Source organism: Onychostoma macrolepis, chromosome 09 (assembly GCF_012432095.1).
Source record: "Onychostoma macrolepis isolate SWU-2019 chromosome 09, ASM1243209v1, whole genome shotgun sequence".
NCBI classification, from domain to species: Eukaryota; Metazoa; Chordata; class Actinopteri; order Cypriniformes; family Cyprinidae; genus Onychostoma; species Onychostoma macrolepis.
The window spans coordinates 30,004,763-30,025,677 of NC_081163.1; the positions used below are offsets into that span (position 1 = coordinate 30,004,763).

The 20,915-nt window shown below is 36.8% G+C and overlaps 2 protein-coding genes across 3 annotated transcripts; both read left to right on the forward strand.

Moving 5' to 3' along the window:
* Positions 1-806: 806 nt before the first annotated feature.
* Positions 807-7,685, forward strand: ndufv3 (NADH:ubiquinone oxidoreductase subunit V3). 2 transcript variants are annotated; one of them, XM_058786319.1, is made up of 4 exons: positions 807-953; positions 1,216-1,327; positions 3,661-4,971; positions 7,392-7,685. In XM_058786319.1, the coding sequence occupies exons 1-4, from the start codon at positions 909-911 to the stop codon at positions 7,550-7,552; spliced, it is 1,629 nt and encodes a 542-aa protein (XP_058642302.1). In that variant the 5' UTR covers positions 807-908; the 3' UTR covers positions 7,553-7,685. The 2 variants fall into 2 exon arrangements, with proteins under 2 accessions (XP_058642302.1, XP_058642303.1); XM_058786320.1 differs by having other exon boundaries at positions 1,216-1,321.
* An 852-nt stretch (positions 7,686-8,537) lies between these two features.
* Positions 8,538-20,862, forward strand: pknox1.1 (pbx/knotted 1 homeobox 1.1). The gene is made up of 11 exons (XM_058787350.1): positions 8,538-8,656; positions 9,873-9,984; positions 12,489-12,619; positions 13,206-13,377; positions 14,610-14,780; positions 14,861-14,975; positions 15,805-15,902; positions 15,988-16,116; positions 16,213-16,289; positions 19,266-19,426; positions 19,542-20,862. Exons 2-11 carry the CDS (start codon positions 9,931-9,933, stop codon positions 19,730-19,732), a joined length of 1,299 nt encoding a protein of 432 aa, XP_058643333.1. The 5' UTR covers positions 8,538-8,656; positions 9,873-9,930; the 3' UTR covers positions 19,733-20,862.
* Positions 20,863-20,915: the final 53 nt, after the last annotated feature.

Consider the following 20,915-nt stretch of genomic DNA (forward strand, 5'->3'; position numbering starts at 1 on the left):
TTTATTTTTAGAAATTATTTGAATAAAATGCCTATGAAATCGTGTGCAGTGGTATATTTCATCTTAGTTTTTGGATTATTAATATAATCTTAAATCATTACATTACATTTTCTGTTAAATGGGAAGTGGAGAAAAGTGGGGGAGGGGGGCAAACATTTTGCATTTTAGGCCAGAATTGCCGTCTAATTAGCCAATATTGTCATAAAAAGTCTGCATAGCACTTCATCTTTTATAGCATGAGATTTTGACCAAATATATTCAATCTTGATTTTTGTAAAATGTTGCAACAAGACACACACACACATATATATATATATATATATATATATATATATTAGTTTTGGACATATAAGAATAAAAAATAAAAGTAATAAAAAATATATTTTTAAAAATGTCTCAAAGTAACTACAAATGAGCATGTAAAACAAATATCTTTTTAAAGAAATTCCATGTGGAGCATGCCCCTGATCCTCACAATATTCTCACCTTTTTTCCCCTTTACCTGTGCTTCTCTGTGTATTATATGAGGGCTATTTAGATGTGCCTAATGAATGTTGTCTATATAAGCCCCGAAATGGTGTAATTTAAGGAGGTATGCAATGACTGTATAATAAAACGTGACATACACTTAATATCTAAATCGATTTTGTTCATTTTAAATGTGTAAGGAGCGTAATAGATTTGTTTGTAGAATGCTGTATGAAAACATCCAGCAAACGATTTTACGATGAACATTCTTCATTTCTGCATTCATCAAATTTAATGGCAAGGACACTATTCTGTAAAAGTATGAAGGACTTTAATTATGTTCATTCTTGCTTTAAAATAAAACAAACGCTTCATTTTGATGCAACGACCGATTCGTGAGTTTCATTTTCCACACGGACAATAATAACAGGAGAACAAAGATGGCGACGTCCCTACTCAGGTTAGGTCGACTTGGATCTGTCAAGGTAATAATAAATGCATTTTCGCTAAGTATTTCTACTAAGATGTTCTAGAGATAGTTTGTAAATATGTTTGAAGAGCTTTTCGCATAAGATTTTGGCGAAGACACGTTAAAACAGGATTTAAGTCTCTGTCCGTTGTAACCTTAATAGTGAAATGTCAATAAAATATTACATTACGTTAAATAACCTATGTATTAATAACTATTTTTAATTTTAAAATAATTAAAAAATGTTACTGGATTAATGTCTTTCTGTGTTCATACAGGGTCTCCTGCGTGAGGGCTGGGGGACACCTAGGACCCCATTTATTGCAGCTCTCTGCACTAAAGCGGACGTCCCACCCAAAACAGCAAAGAAGGCAAAGGCTTCAAGTAAGAGTAAGGGCATGCTTTTTCTTTCCATACATCTCCCATCTTGAGTTTCAATCACTTAATGTCCTGTTTGTGTGATGGTCACATACTAAACTCCAACCTCACTCATAATCTGTCTACAGCATGATTATATTATGTGTGTAGATAATATTTGTGCTTTGAGGTTCTGTGGGTGATTTTAGCCATTTTGCATCTTCTTCCATACTTGGGGCCTGTCTCAATTACCCACACTTGTTGTCTTTGCACTTACATGAGTTCATATAAATTATGTGTATTTCCTGTATTTAGCCCAAGTGTTCAAGTGGGCATGAAGACTGCAGGGGTGTGTAAACATCCGATGGGACACACTTACAACATAATGTTGTAAAAAATGCACAATTTTACTGGGCTATATTTGCACATTTTGATCTATATCTCACAATTTTGGGGCATGTGAGTTGCATGATAAATGATGGAATACATTTAGCCTCAAATACTACCCTGAAGCGGTATTAGTGTTAGTGTGGGTTTAGTGTGCATTAAGGTCACTGAGCTTTTGGCATTTTTCGGACCTGGGACAGTCTTGTGCACGCACTTCCTGTCACATGCAGACGCTCTCATGTGGCTAAGACCGCAAGTGTGGGAATTTTGGACAGGCCCTTACCCTCTGAAATAGATCACTAGATTCCATCCCTTCAACCTCATGCTTTCTAAAGACATGTGCTTCATTTCATTCAAAAGCATCATTTACTTTTGGCTGAGCTGGTTGAGGACATACAATGGAAGCTCATGCAGTTATATTAATTGGTTTTAAAAGCATGCACAAATTTCCTTTAATGATATCTGCATGACTATTCTTGTTCAAGAGATTCTTCAATGCTTTTACTGTTGAAGGTCACATTTTCACAAACAATTTGTAGTACTGTGCAAAGTAATGGTTTTAATGATGTTGTTTGGTATGGGACATATTGAAACCTTTTTTTTCTCCACACTTACAAACCATGATTTGCTATGGCAGGTATTTATAATTTAGACAAGGAAACATTTTCATTCAAGAGAGTATTGTATTGGACATGCAAAATTTGTATACGCCCTTGTGTGCAAGGTGATGTATAGGTATATTTCATGGAATTAACACAATTAACATTTTAAAACTTAGAAATCATTAGTAAAAACTTTTTTATCTTTTAGTAGTACATTAGTATATGCATTAATACCATTCAAAATATTTTTTTTTTATGGTTTTGAAAGAAATATCTTATGCTTGATCAAAAATACAGTAAAATTGTGAAATAATTATGACATTTATAAACTTTATAAACTTGTATTTTTTTTCTGTGATGGCAAAGGTGAATTTTTCAGGAGCCATTACTCTACATTTGTGCTGTTTAATATTTTCAGGATTCTAAATAAATATATATACAATATATTAGTACTGTCAAACGATTAAGCGCGTCCAAAATATAAGTTTTTATTTGCATAATATATGTATGTGTACTGTGTATATTTATTATGTGTGTATATATATATATATCTAAATAAATGCATGTATATATTACAGAGAAATGTTATTTTTATATATTAAATGTATTTATTTATAATATAAATTATATGAATGTAAATATAAGTACATATTTTCAAAAAATATACATGCATGTGTGTGTATTTATATATACATAATAAATATACACAGAACACACACACATATTATGCAAACAAAAACTTATTATTTTGGATGTGATTAATTGCGATTTAATCATTTGACCGCACTAATTAATATATATATAAATATAAATAAATAAATATTTTGTAATATTATATGTCTTTACTGTCACTTTTGATCTGAATGAAAGCATACATTTCTTTTTAAAAAATCTTACCGACCCCAAACTTCTTAACAGTAGTTTAGGTGGCCTCTAGAATTACAGACAAGGACTTAAAGGCACAAAACAACCTTTTTTTTTTTTTTTTTCTTTAAATTAAATTATTACTCTACAGTGTGCTTGTTCATGCACACTGTAGGACTAGCCTGAAAATACAGTTTTTAGCCTGGTTTTCCTAAAGATGCTCAGCCTACATTTTTGTAAGACTTACAAAATTTGAACTATTTTAGCAAACAGATATTGGTCTTTCCACAGTCAAGTAGTGCTGTACTTGCATGCCTTTTGCCTAGATAGAAAATAACTGCCTTGGCGGTTGCTAAGTGGAGTGACAAGCCTTACAGGGACTTTGATAGGGTGTGCAAGGTTTTCTTAAGGTGTTTGCTTGGTTTAATGGTTACATTGAACAGGAGGGTTTCTCAAATGTAATAAACTACAAAAACAATCTCATATATTTTATCCCATTTGCCATTTCCTCAGCCATAGAGGCCGAAGAGAGGGCCTCTCTTCTAGCCTACAAGCCCGCAGTTGCCTTCCCTTCTAAGCTGTCTACCACAGGATTTCTTACCAAAAATGTAGCTTTAGGTGAGTCTGAAACCGCTGAGGCTGTTTCCACAGCCGCTGCAAATGAGACGACAGCTGGCGGTCCAGTTGCTGATACGGCAGCAGCTGAAGTTGCTGTTGAAGAGGCAAAGATCACTGAACTCTCACCTACTAATGAAGTCACTACAAAAAGCGAAGGAAGTAAGGCCTCGGATGTTGAGGCAAAAGTACAGAAAGATCAAGACGATAGCTCTTCTTCATCCTCATCCTCCAGTGATTCTGATTCAGACTCTGATTCTGATTCTGATGATGAGAAGCCAAAGACTGAAACACCAGAAACACTACAGTCTGGAGAGAAAGCAGCAGAGGAGAAGAAAGCCCCTGGTCTGACGACTGAACAAGTAGATAAGAAAGCAAAGCCTGAATTTGCCTCATTTGGAGAAGCTCAAGAAAGTGCAAAAACTGTGACTAAAGCAAAAGCAGAAGAGGTTCCCACAAGTGCTAAACCAGATGGATCAGATGAGACCTTTATTGATCCTGCCCCTATAGTATCATCCTCCACAACTGAATCGATTCCAGAAATGTCCAATGAATACATTAAAGATGACACTACTGATAAGATAGTGGACACTGCAACAGAAGTTAAAACTAGTCCTGTGGAGGAGATTGTTGTTGAAAAGGAACCAGAAATCAAAGCTGAAGATGCTGTCAAAGTTGCTGCAGAAGTTGTCCCAGAAGTCCTCACAGAAGCCAGTCCTGAAGAAATGGTTCCCACACCAAGTGCTAAACCAGATGCATCAGATGAGACCTTTATCGATCCTGCCCCTATAGTATCATCCTCCACAACCGAATCGATTCCAGAAATGTCCAATGAATACATTAAAGATGACACTACTGATAAGATAGTGGACACTGCAACAGAAGTTAAAACTAGTCCTGTGGAGGAGATTGTTGTTGAAAAGGAACCAGAAATCAAAGCTGAAGATGCTGTCAAATTTGCGGCAGAAGTTGTCCCAGAAGTCCTCACAGAAGCCAGTCCTGAAGAAATAGTCAAAACCGCCGTTGAAGCTAGTCCTGGAGCAGCTCCTGAGGCTTCTGGAGATGTTGCAGCTAAACCAGAAGATGCATCATCCAAAGCTGAGGCGGGAATGCCAGCAGCCCCTTCAGAAGAGCTGGCAGACCCTGCTCCTGTGGCCGCTGATGCTGTGGAGGCTCGGGCTGAGACGAACGTTGTGGAGACACCTGAGGGTACACCACACATCCTTACTCAGTTTCTTTCTCTGGATCCGTCACATCACAGAAACACATTTCTCTTACCATTTATTCAGCACTAATATCTTTTTATGGCAGCAGTGGGATTGCTTTTGCACAAAGGCTTTGCTTAAATGGCTTTGCAACTTTTAATCTTCAATATGCATTTGCATTAGATTTGCTTTTTCTTATTTAGTTTTTTTATTAACTGTTGTATTTTCATGAATTTGCATGACTTATTCATTAATTCTACTTGGCTGTTTGGGTTGGCTTCTATTTATTCTATTCATTACTCACCACTCTTCTGTCTGTATTGTAGTATAATAATACAAATAAACATACAACTCGTTTCAAAATAGTTCTGTAGAGAGTGAGATTAACAAAAGTACCGTATATACTATAGTCACTGTAATAGTGCTCCCCCTCCTGTGCATTTCTGCTTTCATCAGCAAAGCGTTCACACGTAAAGCAATATACAGCAAGATCGTAACTTATTAATTACAGTAATTGTAATTTCCGATAACATGAGCAGCAGGGACAATCAGCTTACAGTGACCTGAGTTTGAGTCCCAGATCGGTTCTATTTCTTTTTCTCCTATCCAGTTGTTTCGTGCCACTTTCAATTGTCTCAGCCAAGTAAAAGTAATTACAAAATAAATGTTTATCTTCTTCGTGCAAATGAGAAGTGATGCAGTGCTGCTCCACAAAGGCAAATCACAGTAACTAGTTTTTTTGTGTAGTCTCTCCTGTGAGAGATTCATTCATGCATATCATCGTCATGATGGATGATTATATATGATGCATTATGCATTTTAACAGATTTTCAAAAGCTCTTCGACTCTTCAATAACAGTAGCACTGTATGAACGCCTACTTAAACCAATAATATTCCCACTCCAGTGATAAAATTGCTGTATGTGAACGCATTTTTAGGATGTTGGAGGGGTAGAATGGTTGTGGCTCTTTACATTTCTTGGTTACACTTTATTTTAAGGTGTCTTTGTTACAGTGTAATTATACATTTAAGTACTGAGTAATATTAATTAACTACATGTACTTACTGTATGATTAGGATTAGGGTTTGGTTTAGGGTTACTTGCATGTAATTCTGCATAACTTATTGTTATTATAATAGTAAGTACATGTAGCGTGCAACAAGGACACCTTAAAATAAGGTGTTACCCATTTTTTCCATAGAAAACAAAGGACTAAAGGCAACTCACCTCATAATTGACATGATCAACACCTTATTTATTTATTGCAAGAAACAGTTACTTAAAATGTCCACTGGAGATGAGTGTTTGTTTTCTCTATGGGAGCTGAGGCTCATATGAAAGATTGTGAATTTTGGATATTGGAATAAGTAGTCTTTTTTTTTTTTTTTTTCTTCTTAATGGACAAAGCACTTCTCACTCTCCTGTTCCTCTCACACTTTTTGCCCTTGTATGAATATCTCCACTCCCAGGGCTTATTTATATGTTATGCTAGATGTACATACTTTCTTAATTTGAAAAATATTGTTTGTTGGATCCTGTTACGTTAATGGTAATATTTTCCCATGTGAAGACTGAAGTTAATCCATTCATGTTCCTGTTTCAGCATCCCATATTGATGTTTTTAAGCGATTGAGATCATATATAATGAGGTTACTTACTGACATTATCAGTCATAACCCTCCCTTTTTAATCTTGGATGCTTTAAATGTTTTGTTCTGTAATAACAAGTTAGTGTGTTATATCGAGATTCATGAATGTGGGGTGTTTGATTAATCAGTTTGTGTACTTATGCTGTAACTTGTGGGTGTTATAATGTTGTTTTATAGCATTTATGGTAAAACTGAGCACAATAATAGAGTCATGTGGAAAGGTCCTGTCTTTATAAGCATCTGGTTTACTTTAAGGTTTGATTGACTGGAGCTGTAGTAGGTGAAACGGAAAATTACAGAGTAATTAAGGTTATTGTGAGAGAAGCTGTCAGACGCCTGTAGTCTAGAGGCCCCTCACACCTTTTTGTGTAAAGGACCACCTGTGGATTGAAAGTGATTACTGTAACGCCATGAAAGTGTGAAGATTCAAATCAGAAATCCTTTTGAAGAGAAAAGAATTAACAGGAAGACTCCTCCTCGGCTCTCTTAGATGTACGTCCTTCTATGATCACTTAAAAAATGCAAACATTTCTTCAGAAAATAGTTAAATTTTTACTTTGATTTGTCCCTGTGCAAATATTTTCATTCAAGATTATCTTCCAATCTAAAAGAAATGTTCAGTTACTTGTTCCTTGGGCACGGTACTCATTGTATGGGCTTTTTTCCTGAAGCGGCTTCTTGTCTTTCCGTTGCTGCCAGATGCATTTTGAGTGGTATTTTTTCCCAGTTCCACATGTCTTACATTTAATCTCTTACATTATTGATTTCCTCAGAACAAGCCCCAGAGAAAGTCCCGGAGCCAGAGCCTGAACCCTTTGACAACACCACGTACAAGAACCAGCAGCACCACAACTACAACATGTACACCTTTTCTGATGTGGATGTAGAGCTGTCTAAATACCGTCTGCCCCAGCCTTCCGCGGCTAGACACTGAGCCTTTGTTATTGGTACCTTTGTCCGCAACCCTACTTCTTCCACATGTTCATTGTTCCTCAGACGATTTACTGGCAAATTTCAAGCTTTATGCTAGAATTCTATAATTATGGAATTAAAATGATTTAACCTCATCTGAGTGGTTCTAGAGTTATTTGTCGCTGTTGTCTTTTAAAGTATTTGAATGGTGTTGATCAATTATATAAAATTATACTTTATTCTAATGAGGCTATGCTTGCTTTGACTTTATCACACTGTTTATTGCATAAAGGAGGGTAGTGTACTTCTAACTTTAAATTGGCAAATGGTTGAAATGCTGTATTTCCTGAATTAATTGTGAGACTAAAAGGTTCGAAATGACCTAATTTCTAATGTTTTGACCAATTTCTGCCTTATGTTAATTATTAGTTTCTGCTACAGAATTAAATTTTTTTTAGGTGATTGTGACTTTTCATCTCACAATTCGTATCATGTTTCTTGAAATTCTAAGAAAAAAATACTATGATTTTTTTAATCTCTTCTCGCAATTCAGATTTTTCCTTAGAATCCTGAGTTTACATCTTTATTTCCACAACATAATTAAAAATAAAAAGGTGAATGTGACATTTTGCATATATTGCAATCCTGACTCTGATATATAGCCTATATGGCTCATGATTCTGACTTTTTCCTTACAAGTCGTAGAAGAAAAAAAAGGCCTTTTCTATAACAACTAAATGGTATTACTGTACTTTTAAAAATGATTTGCCCACTGCAAAATCCTTTAAAATGAACTCACGAGTACAAAGAGTTATTTAAAATGTAGACAAACCTAAAATAAATGGTCTAAAAGACATTTTTGGGCAGAACATCAAACAAATAAATTGCACTTAAATGGCACATATTTTAAAATTAATTGTCTCAATCCTCGTACTCCCATAACAGGGAGTGTTTAATATATTCGCTGAGGGCGAGAACCTTGCCTTGTCTCACGTCACTTCTCCTCCCCCTGCTTAAATATTCATGAGCTGAGTGCCCTGCGTCCCCGTGCGTGATGACGTAGCGCGACAAATGCGGATCCCGATTGCTGCAGCCGCTTGTCAGTGTGACGAAGATTGGCACCCAGGTAAGCTGTCACTCAAACTCGTCTTTTTCCGCTCCCTATCAATCAAACAATCCGAGCAACACACAAAAATGCCCGGGGATGAGTGAAAGAGAGCATACGCTGTTAGGGGCTCATGGGAGTTGCATGGGACAGTCGAGCCAATTTTGTGTCCTAAAAATCTCTGGATGGAGAAAAAAAAATATGTCGGCTTTTGAAGGGACATGAGGTTTCATTCTAGCAAGGGCGATAGCTGAAGGCCCGGGTTTAGCAGCTCTCTGTCTCCCTGTCTCCCTGCTCTCAGTCAGGCCAGAGGAGCGTTAGACGACAGTCTCAGGGCTTAATTACCCGCTTTAGACTTGGTTTTTAAACTAACATAAATTAAAATCGCACTTTAACGTCTTTTAAATTGCCTTGACGTCGAGGACAGTGCTCATGTGCAGTAAACGTGAAGGATTAGTGCTGCGGTTTGGCGCTCGCCGTGTGTGTGAGCCGCTGTAGCGACTGTGCTCGGCTTGCTAGCGGGCTAATAACGCACTAGCTAACTGCTCTGCCCGTTTGTTACAGAGGAACATGGCGTTTCCTACTTTAGCACCCGCTGCTACATTTACTTCCCAGTCCAAATAACGTGACTGAGCATTTAGGCTAACGTTAGACCGACGAGTCTTCTCTCGTTCTTCAAAGTTTAGTCCGAGACGATGGCTAAACGAACTGCTGACTGTAATGCGTCTCAATTTACTGCTTCACATTTCGTTTTTTACACCAACAACACTTTAGCAAGACTTAATTTTTATTTGTTAACGAAATTATCAAATGCATTCTGATTGAGATTGACTTGAACGTCCTTGCCAATATGTGAAGTGAGCGTAGCATTTTGTTGGGAAATAAATAGCATGTATATTGATAAACACCGATGTCGCAAGACGTGAGATAAACATGCAAGTATTCGCACCCTCCACAGCAGATGTGCTAGTGGGTGTGTGAATGTGTTGTAAAGCATGGAAATGGCGCTCTACAGTACATAACATTGGATTTGCATATCAATACATTCAGGCTTCCCTTTGCAAGTTTACTCCATGCATTCTCCCTTTGATTTGCTGCATATGTTGATTACGAATAAATAAACCAGTATCTTCGTGTTGGTTAAGTTAAAAAGTGGTTTACACAGGAGTTTTTGATAACTCGTATAATGTTGTTTGAGATTAGAGCCTTTAAAAAGGTTGCATGTGGTCACTTCTAGGTCGTTTCCTGTTGCCTGCCCATATAATGCCCCAGGGTTGGCAGTGGCCACTTTGAATATGATGGCTGCACAGTCTGTGTCCATAGACGAATATCAAGAGGGAGACCAGCAGGTAGGTGTGACCTATTCAAATTTCACACTTCTTTTGTTTGGCACTTTCCATGAACCGCACATTTTAGTGTCCCATTCCTTTTTTCCCCTTTTTTTTTCTCCCCAAGAATTAATAAATATGTTTGATGCACTATTATCTAACATACTATTAACTTGGCTTGAAACAGAACTAGTTTTAAATGAATCATATTTTCGCCCATTTTTCCTAAATTTCTCTTAGTCTTTACATTTTACGGTAACACTTTACAATAAGGTTCATTAGTTAACATTAGTTAACAACATTAGTAAACATGAACTAAGAATGAACAAGTTACAGTCATAAATGCATTCAGTGTGATTTTGAAATGTATTTCCAAAAGAAAAACAATTAGAGTTTTATCAAAAAGCTGTAACATGTCTCTAGAACAGACATAAGGCAAAATAATCACTAAGTAGAGGTGTAACAAAATGTCTCTAGAACAGACATATGGCAAAAAAAAGTCCCGTGTCTAGGGATTTGTATTTATTTTTTTGCCATGCATTGGTCATACGGCTTTTTGTGGCACTGTCTCAGGTGTTGAAATAGATTTGTTGCACCAGGTTCATACTGCGTATGCAGTGCGTATACTGTATGTGTATGCGGTGAAGAAGCACGGACTCGTTTTGCTTTCGCACAGGAAACAGTCCGCTCCTGATCCGCGGCTGTTAACCACAAACGCATCATTTATCACAACATTTATTTTGATTTCAAATCCAAACGTTGTTAGCCTATACTGAAAGTGCTTTTTCAGCATTGTAGTGATCACATTGTAGTGTAGTTTTATCTCAGTACAGTTACACAATCTTTTTATAAACGTATTCACGTTTAAACTCAATTAATATAAACAACGTATTGAATGCATTTGGCTTCTAGATTTGTATATTAAGTTGATCAAGCAAGTGGAAACACATTTAAACACTGCATATAGCCTACTTTTCACAAATATTTTAATTTAAATCTATATTGCAAACAGTCCCGAGGTCTTAAAGAACTTTTTTTTTTTGTTGCCTTATCTAAAAGTGCACTTTTCTTTGTTTTAAACCTAGCCAAAAAGCCTGTGAAACACTTTAATTATATCTATTTTTTTGTGAAATTACTACATTTCCATGTCAATCCATGTTCGTTTTTACCGTGAACAAAACGCTGTCACTTTAATTCAGCGCGTGCAGCACAGCAAAAATAGACTCTGTGCTGAAACGATCTCTGTACCGCTACTGAACACACTGCACGGACCGCAACCGCGTGCAGTGTGAACGCTCTGGTCCGTTAACATGGGTGCGGGAAAAAATACGCACTGCAAACGGAGTATGTGTGAAACAGGCGGGAACATACCCGGTCTGTTCTGTTCTCGCGCTCCATTTAGGCGCGCTGCATTCTGATTGAATCGGATAGCATACAGCGGGAGGTCGGGGTATAAGCGATTTAGAAATCGTGCACGCTCAAATCGTGATTTTTATGACGATTTCGATTAATCGCACAGCCCTATAATGCATTATTAAAATCACAAGTTGTTTGTTAACATTAGTTATTGCACCGTCAACTAACATCAATGAACAACTGTATTTTCATTAACATTAACAAAGATTAATAAATGGTGTAATAAATGCATTGTTCATTGTTTGTTCATGTTAGTTAGTACATTAACTAATGTTAACAAATGACACCTTATTGTAAAGTGTTACCCATTTGACAAATTTAGACAGTTAATCTCAACATTTTGTTTTACACAAATTCATCAAGTTCAACCATCCTACCCTTTTTACCAAAAAAGTAATTTAATTTGAATACTTTATTGCTTTATAGGATAACAACTAGATAGTCTAGTCTTTGCATCTAGAACATCTTGATTTGACTGATAACAAATCAATCAAATCAGGGTTTTAAACCATACAAAAATGTCATACAGCATGTTAAATTAATGGAAATTCAAAGAACTATTATAAAATTTAAACTACAAAGATGAATACTCCTAGGCAATCGTACAGTAAAGATAAAAAGCCTTTAACCGGGTTAAGTCATTAAAATTGTTAAAAGTGTTGATCATTATGAAATTTAGTTGGTTGATCATATTTAATTGGTAATAGTGATATGATGATATTTAATATGATTATTCATTTTAATTATTTTTTTGCTAGAAAATAACAAATCAGGGTTTTAAACTGTACAAACGTTGCACAGATCTCCTATAAAAGTAATAGAAATTTAAAGAACCATCTTGCTAGATAATAACAATCACTTAAATCAAGGTTTTAAACTGTACAAAAAAATTGCAAATCATATAAAATTAAGAGAACATTCTTTAAATTTATAATGTTATAAAAATGTTAAGATTTCATTGAGTCTTTGTAAGTACAGGTATAACTATCAAAGTGTACATCTGGAAGTGATGTGAAGTCACTTCAAATGCTAAAACACCACTGTCAAGCAAATTGTTAGAACTAGTATATGAAATATAATCTCTTTTTGGCTGTTTTCTCCTGGTTTAGATGCAGGTCATGGAGCAGTCAGAGAGTGACCTTGAACAGGGCTTTGCCAATGGAAGCACAGGAAGCTCCAGCAGCCCTGTATCCACTGAACCACAAACACAAATGGATGTCTACAAATCCTGTATATATAGGTGACATGAGTGTTCGAATTTACACTATACATTTTATAAACATACATTACCCTTGAAAAGTTTTTGAAAAGAAATGAATATTTTGTTCAGCAAGGAAACATTCTGATCAAAAGTGATCGCAAAAGCATTTATAATGTTACAAAATATTTCTGTTTCAAATAAATAAGTTTTTTTTATTTTATATTCATGTAGTGCAACGGTTTTCATAATTAATAATAAGAAATGTTCTTAAGCAGCAAATCAGCATATTAGAATGATTTCTGAAGGATTATGTGACACTGAAGACTGGAGTAATGATGCTGAAAATTCAGCTTTGAATCACAGGAATAAATTGCATTTTAATATAAATTCAAATAGAAAATAGTTATTTTAAATTGTAGTAATATTTCACAATATATCAGTCTGTACTGTATTTCTGATCATATAAATAAATAGTCTTGATGAGAAAAAGAGAGTTCTTTTAAAAACATTAAAAATCTTGTCTGCCCTGAGCTTTTGGAGGGTGGTGTATTTTGCTCTCAGGCGTGTGCTGTAAGGAGTACCCTGAACAGTGTTGTCTCTTACACATGGTTCTTCTCCTCCACAGACATCCCCTCTTCCCTCTCTTAGCCCTGCTGTTTGAGAAGTGTGAGCAGTCCACTCAGGGCTCTGACTGCGTAACGTCTGCCAGTTTTGATGTTGACATTGAAAACTTTGTACGCAGTCAGGAGAAAGATGGCAAAGCATTCTTTAGTGAAGACCCAGACCTTGACAACTTGGTAAGAGATGTGACAGATGGTGACAAAATAGCTAATATTACTGTATATACAGTCAAACCTAAATTTATTCAGACACCTTCAACATTTCTCACATTATCACAATTTATTCGCTATAGTTTAGAAAATGTTAAAGTGCCCCTATTATGGGTAATGAAAGGTTCATATTTTGGTTTTGGGAGTCCCAACAACAGGTTGACATGCATGCAAGGTCAAAAAACACTTTCATTGTCTTATAATATGCATTTATTTTTACCTTACTTGCTCAATGACTCCCTAACGATTCACTCAATGATTCATTTTTCCAAACCCCTCCTTTGCGTCACGCTAATCTGCGGTGATTGGTCTGATTGGTCTCATTTTCAATTCATCTCGCCTGTAATGCCTGATAAAGCAGCGTTTGTGAGCAGTGCTGCTGCTTGTACAGTGTTACCGGGGAAACCGCTGTTTTTTTTACAGCTCCAAAAGCAGCACCTAGTGGCAAAGAATGAATTTGCTTTTTCATTCAGACCAAAGTGAAAAGACCAACAAGTGGGCAGGCAATATGCTAATGTTTCATGTTGACATCAACATGAAACGGCTTGGGATTCGTTTTAAAAACGACTTGTTTCAATGATTCGGAGTCGACTCTTACACGGTGCACTTTCAGATTTAAAACTCTGCAGGATGTTTTCATTCAATTAGAGCTGTGTAAAGGTAATTTTCAAAAATCCATAATAGGGGCACTTTAATAAAATATGACAAAAACTCCGAGTTAAACTGTGTCAGAACAAGTTCATCTTGATAATGTCAGATAACTTTGATAGAAAGGTATTAAAAACTATTCAGACAACTGTTAGTATGACAATATTTACACAACTATACTTTAAGCCACCCTTAGCAATGCTTAATTTGGTTCAGTCTATGGTGTAAAAAGGTCACGTTGGCAATTAAAGAAAAAAACACTTAAGCAGAACATGGTCAGGTCTAAGTGTCTGAATAATTTTTGGTCCCAAATGGTTATCAGTTTTACTGGTAGTCCACTGTATGAATAATTTTTGGGTATAATATGTCACAGTTTACTTTATTTTGCTATCCTCGCTTACATAAATGTACTATAGTGTCCTGCACCCACTAGTAAAAAAAAAATATAAAAAATTATATCTGGTGTCTGAATCATTTTTGGCTTGACTACCTATAGCTTTGCTCTTAACTTCAAACACTGACAAGTGTCACAAATGTATGCTTGCTCTCAGATGGTCAAGGCCATCCAGGTGCTGCGGATTCATCTGTTAGAGCTAGAGAAAGTTAGTGATCTGTGCAAGGACTTCTGCAGCCGTTACATTTCCTGCCTCAAGACCAAGATGAACAGTGAGACACTACTGAGTGGAGAGCCAGGCAGCCCATACTCTCCGGGCCACGACCAAGTAAAGGCCGTTTTCCTCTTATTTTAGACACTAACACTCACAGCAAGTATGTATTGTTTAATTTATTTATTCTTTTGCAGCTATCGAACCCTTTCTCAAGTGCCCTCAGCCCCCAGGGTGTTGTGGCACCCTCACATGGACTTCAACAAGGGAATGTTACAGTGACAGCAGTCAATCCATCACAAATGGTCGCAGGTACATGTTCTTGTGTTATGAAGTGGGAGCTGCGTGGGGTTACAATCGTGTGGCATATTTGAACTTTTGCGGATAGTTTGTGTTAAAACACAACGTTGTTGTTGTGTTCAGCTGTTTGGATGTGGTTTATTTGAATCAAAACTGAGTACAAGGTGAAAATGACCAATATTTCTACAACAATATTATTCTTTAAATGCTATTTTTGCAAAATGGGGGATTTTGAATAATTATATCTGAAATAATTGTTTTATACGTAATTATTTAAGACCTATGTTTTTCAGATTTATTGGTGGTCTTTTATGTTGATATATTCATACATTGATTTGCAAATGTTTTCACATAAACATTGCTGTTTTTTTATGTAATGTTCCATTTAAATAATTATACACTTACGGTCTCTTTCCCCGCCAAACATGGAATTTTTGCTCAAAATGTTGCCTTTTTTTAATGAAACTTACCTATATTCAAGTGTTGATTAAAATAAAAATGCTTGAAGCTAGAATGAAACTTTTTTTTTTTTTTTTTTAATAAAGTATTGGGTCTGTTCTTTATTTTGATGTGTTGCATGTTCAGATATTCATACAATAAAATATTCTGGGGGTCATAATCTTAGTGGAAATCATCAAATGGCTGGCAACTTTTTTCAAAAATGCTGGCGGGGAAAGAGTTATTGATGCATAAACGTGTTAATTTAGTTTATTTTTTATTTTTTGTTTATTATTTTAGGTTTTGCTTATTACATGTGAGCCTTTTCAGTCTAATTGGCATCAGTGACTATTTGGTTGAAATGATGGTTCCTCTTATTAAAAAAATCTTTGTTTCTTTGCAGGTAATACAGTGTATCAGCCAGTGACGGTAGTCACACCACAGGGACAAGTGGTGACACAAGCCATCTCACCTGGAACAATACACATCCAGAACTCACAGGTTTGCATGACACTCCAGCAGAGCACACACAAACACATTCACACACAGATGATCACTGATCAGTGACTCCTTCTACTTCCTGCAGCTCCAGCTTCAGCTCAATCAGGACTTGAGTTTCTTTGGTGGAGATGATAACTCCCCTAAAAACAAGCGTGGTGTTCTCCCCAAACAGGCTACCAGTGTCATGCGCTCCTGGCTCTTCCAGCACATTGCGGTTAGTTGGCAAACAAACATTTAAAGTCAGTCCGTGAAGTTTTGTTGTACCTGATATACATTTATAAACACTCCGTTGTTCACCTCCTTTATTTAGCATCCTTATCCCACTGAGGAAGAGAAAAAGCAAATTGCAACTCAAACAAACCTGACTTTACTCCAGGTCAACAACTGGTAAGTAAATCCAGCAAGAACACAAAGTTATGCTATGCAAAGCTATGTTTCCATCCACCTCTTTTTATGCACATTTTGGAATATTGCATAAAAAAACACTGGATGGAAACGACAAGATGCACATAAATTTTAAAAATGCGCATTAAAAACTTGTGCGCACAATTGAGTAGTATAAACTTTTTATCCGATAAGAAAAAATGCACATAAACTACGATGGAAACACATTTACCGAATAAATTCCACCATGCGCATCAAAAAAGTCATGTGACTTGCGGGACGGGACGGGAAAACCTGACTAACCAGCGGACCGATCTCGTTCCACAGCATCTAAAACGTTGTTATGGTCATTCTGAAACGCCTGAGCCAAGTCTGTTGTCAAAGTATTTCTGTATAATTGTTTTACACGACTTCATTCCTAAACAGCATCGTCCGCCTCTGAAAGCAATGACCGCAGTTATTGTTTTATCTGCTCACTATGAGACACAAGGAATTTCTCATATATATATATATATGTATATGTATATATGTTATACAGTGAGGAAAATAAGTATTTGAACACCCTGCTATTTTGCAAGTTCTCCCACTTAGAAATCATGGAGGGGTCTGAAATTGTCATCGAGGTGCATGTCCACTGTGAGAGACATAATCTAAAAAAAATCCAGAAATCACAATGTATGATTTTTAACTATTTATTTGTATGATACAGCTGCAAATAAGTATTTGAACACCTGTCTATCAGCTAGAATTCTGACCCTCAAAGACCTTTTAGTCTGCCTTTAAAATGTCCACCTCCACTCCATTTATTATCCTAAATTAGATGCACCTGTTTGAGGTCGTTAGCTGCATAAAGACACCTGTCCACCCCATACAATCAGTAAGAATCCAACTACTAACATGGCCAAGACCAAAGAGCTGTCCAAAGACACTAGAGACAAAATTGTACACCTCCACAAGGCTGGAAAGGGCTACGGGAAATTGCCAAGCAGCTTGGTGAAAAAGGTCCACTGTTGGAGCAATCATTAGAAAATGGAAGAAGCTAAACATGACTGTCAATCTCCCTCGGACTGGGGCTCCATGCAAGATCTCACCTCGTGGGGTCTCAATGATCCTAAGAAAGGTGAGAAATCAGCCCAGAACTACACGGGAGGAGCTGGTCAATGACCTGAAAAGAGCTGGGACCACCGCTTCCAAGGTTACTGTTGGTAATACACTAAGACGTCATGGTTTGAAATCATGCATGGCACGGAAGGTTCCCCTGCTTAAACCAGCACATGTCCAGGCCCGACTTAAGTTTGCCAATGACCATTTGGATGATCCAGAGGAGTCATGGGAGAAAGTCATGTGGTCAGATGAGACCAAAATAGAACTTTTGGTCATAATTCCACTAAACGTGTTTGGAGGAAGAAGAATGATGAGTACCATCCCAAGAACACCATCCCTACTGTGAAGCATGGGGTGGTAGCATCATGCTTTGGGGTGTTTTTCTGCACATGGGACAGGGTGACTGCACTGTATTAAGGAGAGGATGACCGGGGCCATGTATTGCGAGATTTTGGGGAACAACCTCCTTCCCTCAGTTAGAGCATTGAAGATGGGTCGAGGCTGGGTCTTCCAACATGACAATGACCAAGCACACAGCCAGGATAACCAAGGAGTGGCTCTGTAAGAAGCATATCAAGGTTCTGGCGTGGCCTAGCCAGTCTCCAGACCTAAACCCAATAGAGAATCTTTGAGGGAGCTCAAACTCCGTGTTTCTCAGCGACAGGCCAGAAACCTGACTGATCTAGAGAAGATCTGTGTGGAGGAGGCCAAAATCCCTCCTGCAGTGTGTGCAAACCTGGTGAAAAACTACAGGAAACGCTTTGACCTCTGTAATTGCAAACAAAGGCTACTGTACCAAATATTAACATTGATTTTCTCAGGTGTTCAAATACTTATTTGCAGCTGTATCATACAAATAAATAGTTAAAAAATCATACATTGTGATTTCTGGATTTTTTTTTTAGATTATGTCTCTCACAGTGGACATGCACCTACGATGACAATTTCAGACCCCTCCGTGATTTCTAAGTCAGAGAACTTGCAAAATAGCAGGGTGTTCAAATACTTATTTTCCTCACTGTATATATAGTGCCGGTTGATCAAGAAGTGACGATTTTGTTCTCTTTGACTCATTGGATGGAAACGGTGCTTTATTCGCAAATGTTTTATGCGATATCCCAGTTTTGTACACAAGTTTAAATTGCATTTTTGGATGGAAACATAGCTATTGACTCTGTTCCAGCCTCTCCGGCTGACTTTTCTACACAGGATCAACAACAGTTAAGAAATTAAACACACAATCAATAAAATCTGCGTTGCAACAGAAGTGTTCAATAATGTCTTAAAATTATAAGGTTTACTTTTTCATACTTTTTCAGTCGTTATTGGCACATTATTACATGTGCAAAAACACATTTATTCCACATTTTTCCATTTCTTTATTTACAAAAATAACATGACAGACCTATTTTAAAGTTCCTAGTCTTGTGTAACAAAACGTTTACAATGAGTTCTCAAATGCTGTGCATTTATGTATTTCCTTAAAATATTCAGACATCCTGCCTTCAAGTGCAGCTGGGAAACAACTATATGGGCATTTGTAATTACAATGTCATGCACAGAAGTTGCATCAACAAAGCAAAATAATGAAAATGTGAACAGTAAACCCAAATTACTACGTCTGAATTCATAATGTAAAGAATATTACTTTCTATCACTTATTCATACATGATGTCGTGTTTGTTGCATAAACCTTGAAAGTTGCTGTTTATCAGATTTTTGTGTTCATCACGCATTTAAAATGATTAAAATAGAGTATGTAGAATTAAAAATAACTCGCAAAATGATTCATTACTACAGATTTACTTTCCACGCACTGATATATCTCCTGTGCATAGCGAATGATGCAAAATATTGTCTGTGTCTGTCCTGTAGGTTTATTAATGCTCGAAGACGGATCTTGCAGCCAATGCTGGATGTCAACTCAGAGATAGCCAAAACCAAAAAGAAGACCGCTCAGAGCCGCCCGCTACACCGCTTCTGGTCTGACTCCATCGCCTCAACTGGAACCCAGCAGCAGCTCACAATGCCAGACGGTACCGTCTCAAAACAATGTGCTTTTACAGCACTCATGCCCAAAAAGAGTCCGTTACAGATTTTCATTGACTGACTAATTTTTGACAGTGGAATATGTTTTGCAATTGTGTGCAGGTAGTATGGTTACAGTGGGGATGAATGTCGATGGCTTCCAAGCGCTTTCATCAGATGGAGCAACTCTCGCCATGCAGCAAGTCATGATGGGAAATCACAGCGAGGATGAATCGGAGGAAAGCGGCAATGAAGACGACGCAGATTTGTCATCTGCTAACATGACTGGGCTGGGTTTAGATGTTAGCGACTAAGACACCTGGATCGCAGGTCACACACTGCATGCTTACATTTACATTGGAAAACTTGCACATGACACTTGTGGCAAGATATCCAGTCCCCTCATAGACTTTCAGCAAAGCTGATACTTGTGCACTACAAAAAAAGAAATAATTAAGAGTACTGTATGTTGGCCTGTATGTTACACAAACACACACGAACAGTTTACAGAGAGCACAACGTTACTGAAAGATGCAGTGTGCGAGCTGTTGCATTTCAGCACCTGTTTTTATTGCGTAGACGTGCAGGTGCGTGCACTTTTATATAGAGGTTGCAACAATGGAACGCAGAGGAAAGTTCTTAAGCTTCTTTAGTGAATGTTTGTAATGATTTTGTTTTCTATATTAACTCATTTGAATGCCAAGATTTTAAGAGTTTGTCGTCGTGCTGGTTTTATTCACACTGCATGTTCATGTTCTCTTCAGTATGGTCACGCTTGTAGAGAGGCTCCAAGACGGAGTTTGAGAAAAGAGATTATTATTTTTATATATGAACGTTGTAAAAAGTGTTGTTTTTTTCTTTTCTTTCTTTTTTTTTAGTTTGTGTTTTATAGGGAATATTTATGTACAGAAACTATACTATCTGCCCTGTTTTCAGGGGATGACTTAAAAGTTTTTTAGAAAAAAACAAAAAAAAAAGATGTTGGATTATAAACCATTTCTAAATATGTAAATTGGTTTTAACACACATACAAAATGCCTTACATATTCTTTTGTAAAACTATACCGCTGATAAGCACAGAAAGCCTGATATGTTGATTAAATTTAGTAAGATGAGTTAAATCAGTCTCTTCCAGTCATCGTCATCCATATGCTGAAGATGTTCCTTCGTTTCAGAGGGACCTCCTTGTTTTTGCTCTGTAGGTTAATGTAGTTCGATCTAACATGCACAAAGCTTCCCTTAACAATCAGAGTTATGAAAGATGCTTTGGGAATTATGGCATAAAATGTCCATATGAAAGTCAAATAAAGGTCAAGTCTGAGTATTTTGCCACACCATTTTACATTAAATGTTGTTAATTGTGTGCTGTTTTTTTAAACAATTATTTAAGGACTGTCTGTAAACACTACAATAGTATAACATATTAAAGCCTTTACAAAGTTTTGCAACAGTGAAAATACTTTTTGCATGGATGGGGCCTTTGTCCTTTTTTCCTCC

Excerpts from the sequence above, each read along its gene's own strand:
- ndufv3 (XM_058786319.1), top strand. The coding sequence starts at position 909 with ATGGCGACGTCCCTACTCAGGTTAGGTCGACTTGGATCTGTCAAG. Across the intron at positions 1,328-3,660 it reads GGCAAAGGCTTCAAGTAAGA|CCATAGAGGCCGAAGAGAGG; the intron begins GTAAGGGCATGC and ends CCATTTCCTCAG. Across the intron at positions 4,972-7,391 it reads CGTTGTGGAGACACCTGAGG|AACAAGCCCCAGAGAAAGTC; the intron begins GTACACCACACA and ends TGATTTCCTCAG.
- pknox1.1 (XM_058787350.1), top strand. The coding sequence starts at position 9,931 with ATGATGGCTGCACAGTCTGTGTCCATAGACGAATATCAAGAGGGAGAC. Across the intron at positions 16,117-16,212 it reads GGCTCTTCCAGCACATTGCG|CATCCTTATCCCACTGAGGA; the intron begins GTTAGTTGGCAA and ends TCCTTTATTTAG. Across the intron at positions 16,290-19,265 it reads TTACTCCAGGTCAACAACTG|GTTTATTAATGCTCGAAGAC; the intron begins GTAAGTAAATCC and ends TCTGTCCTGTAG.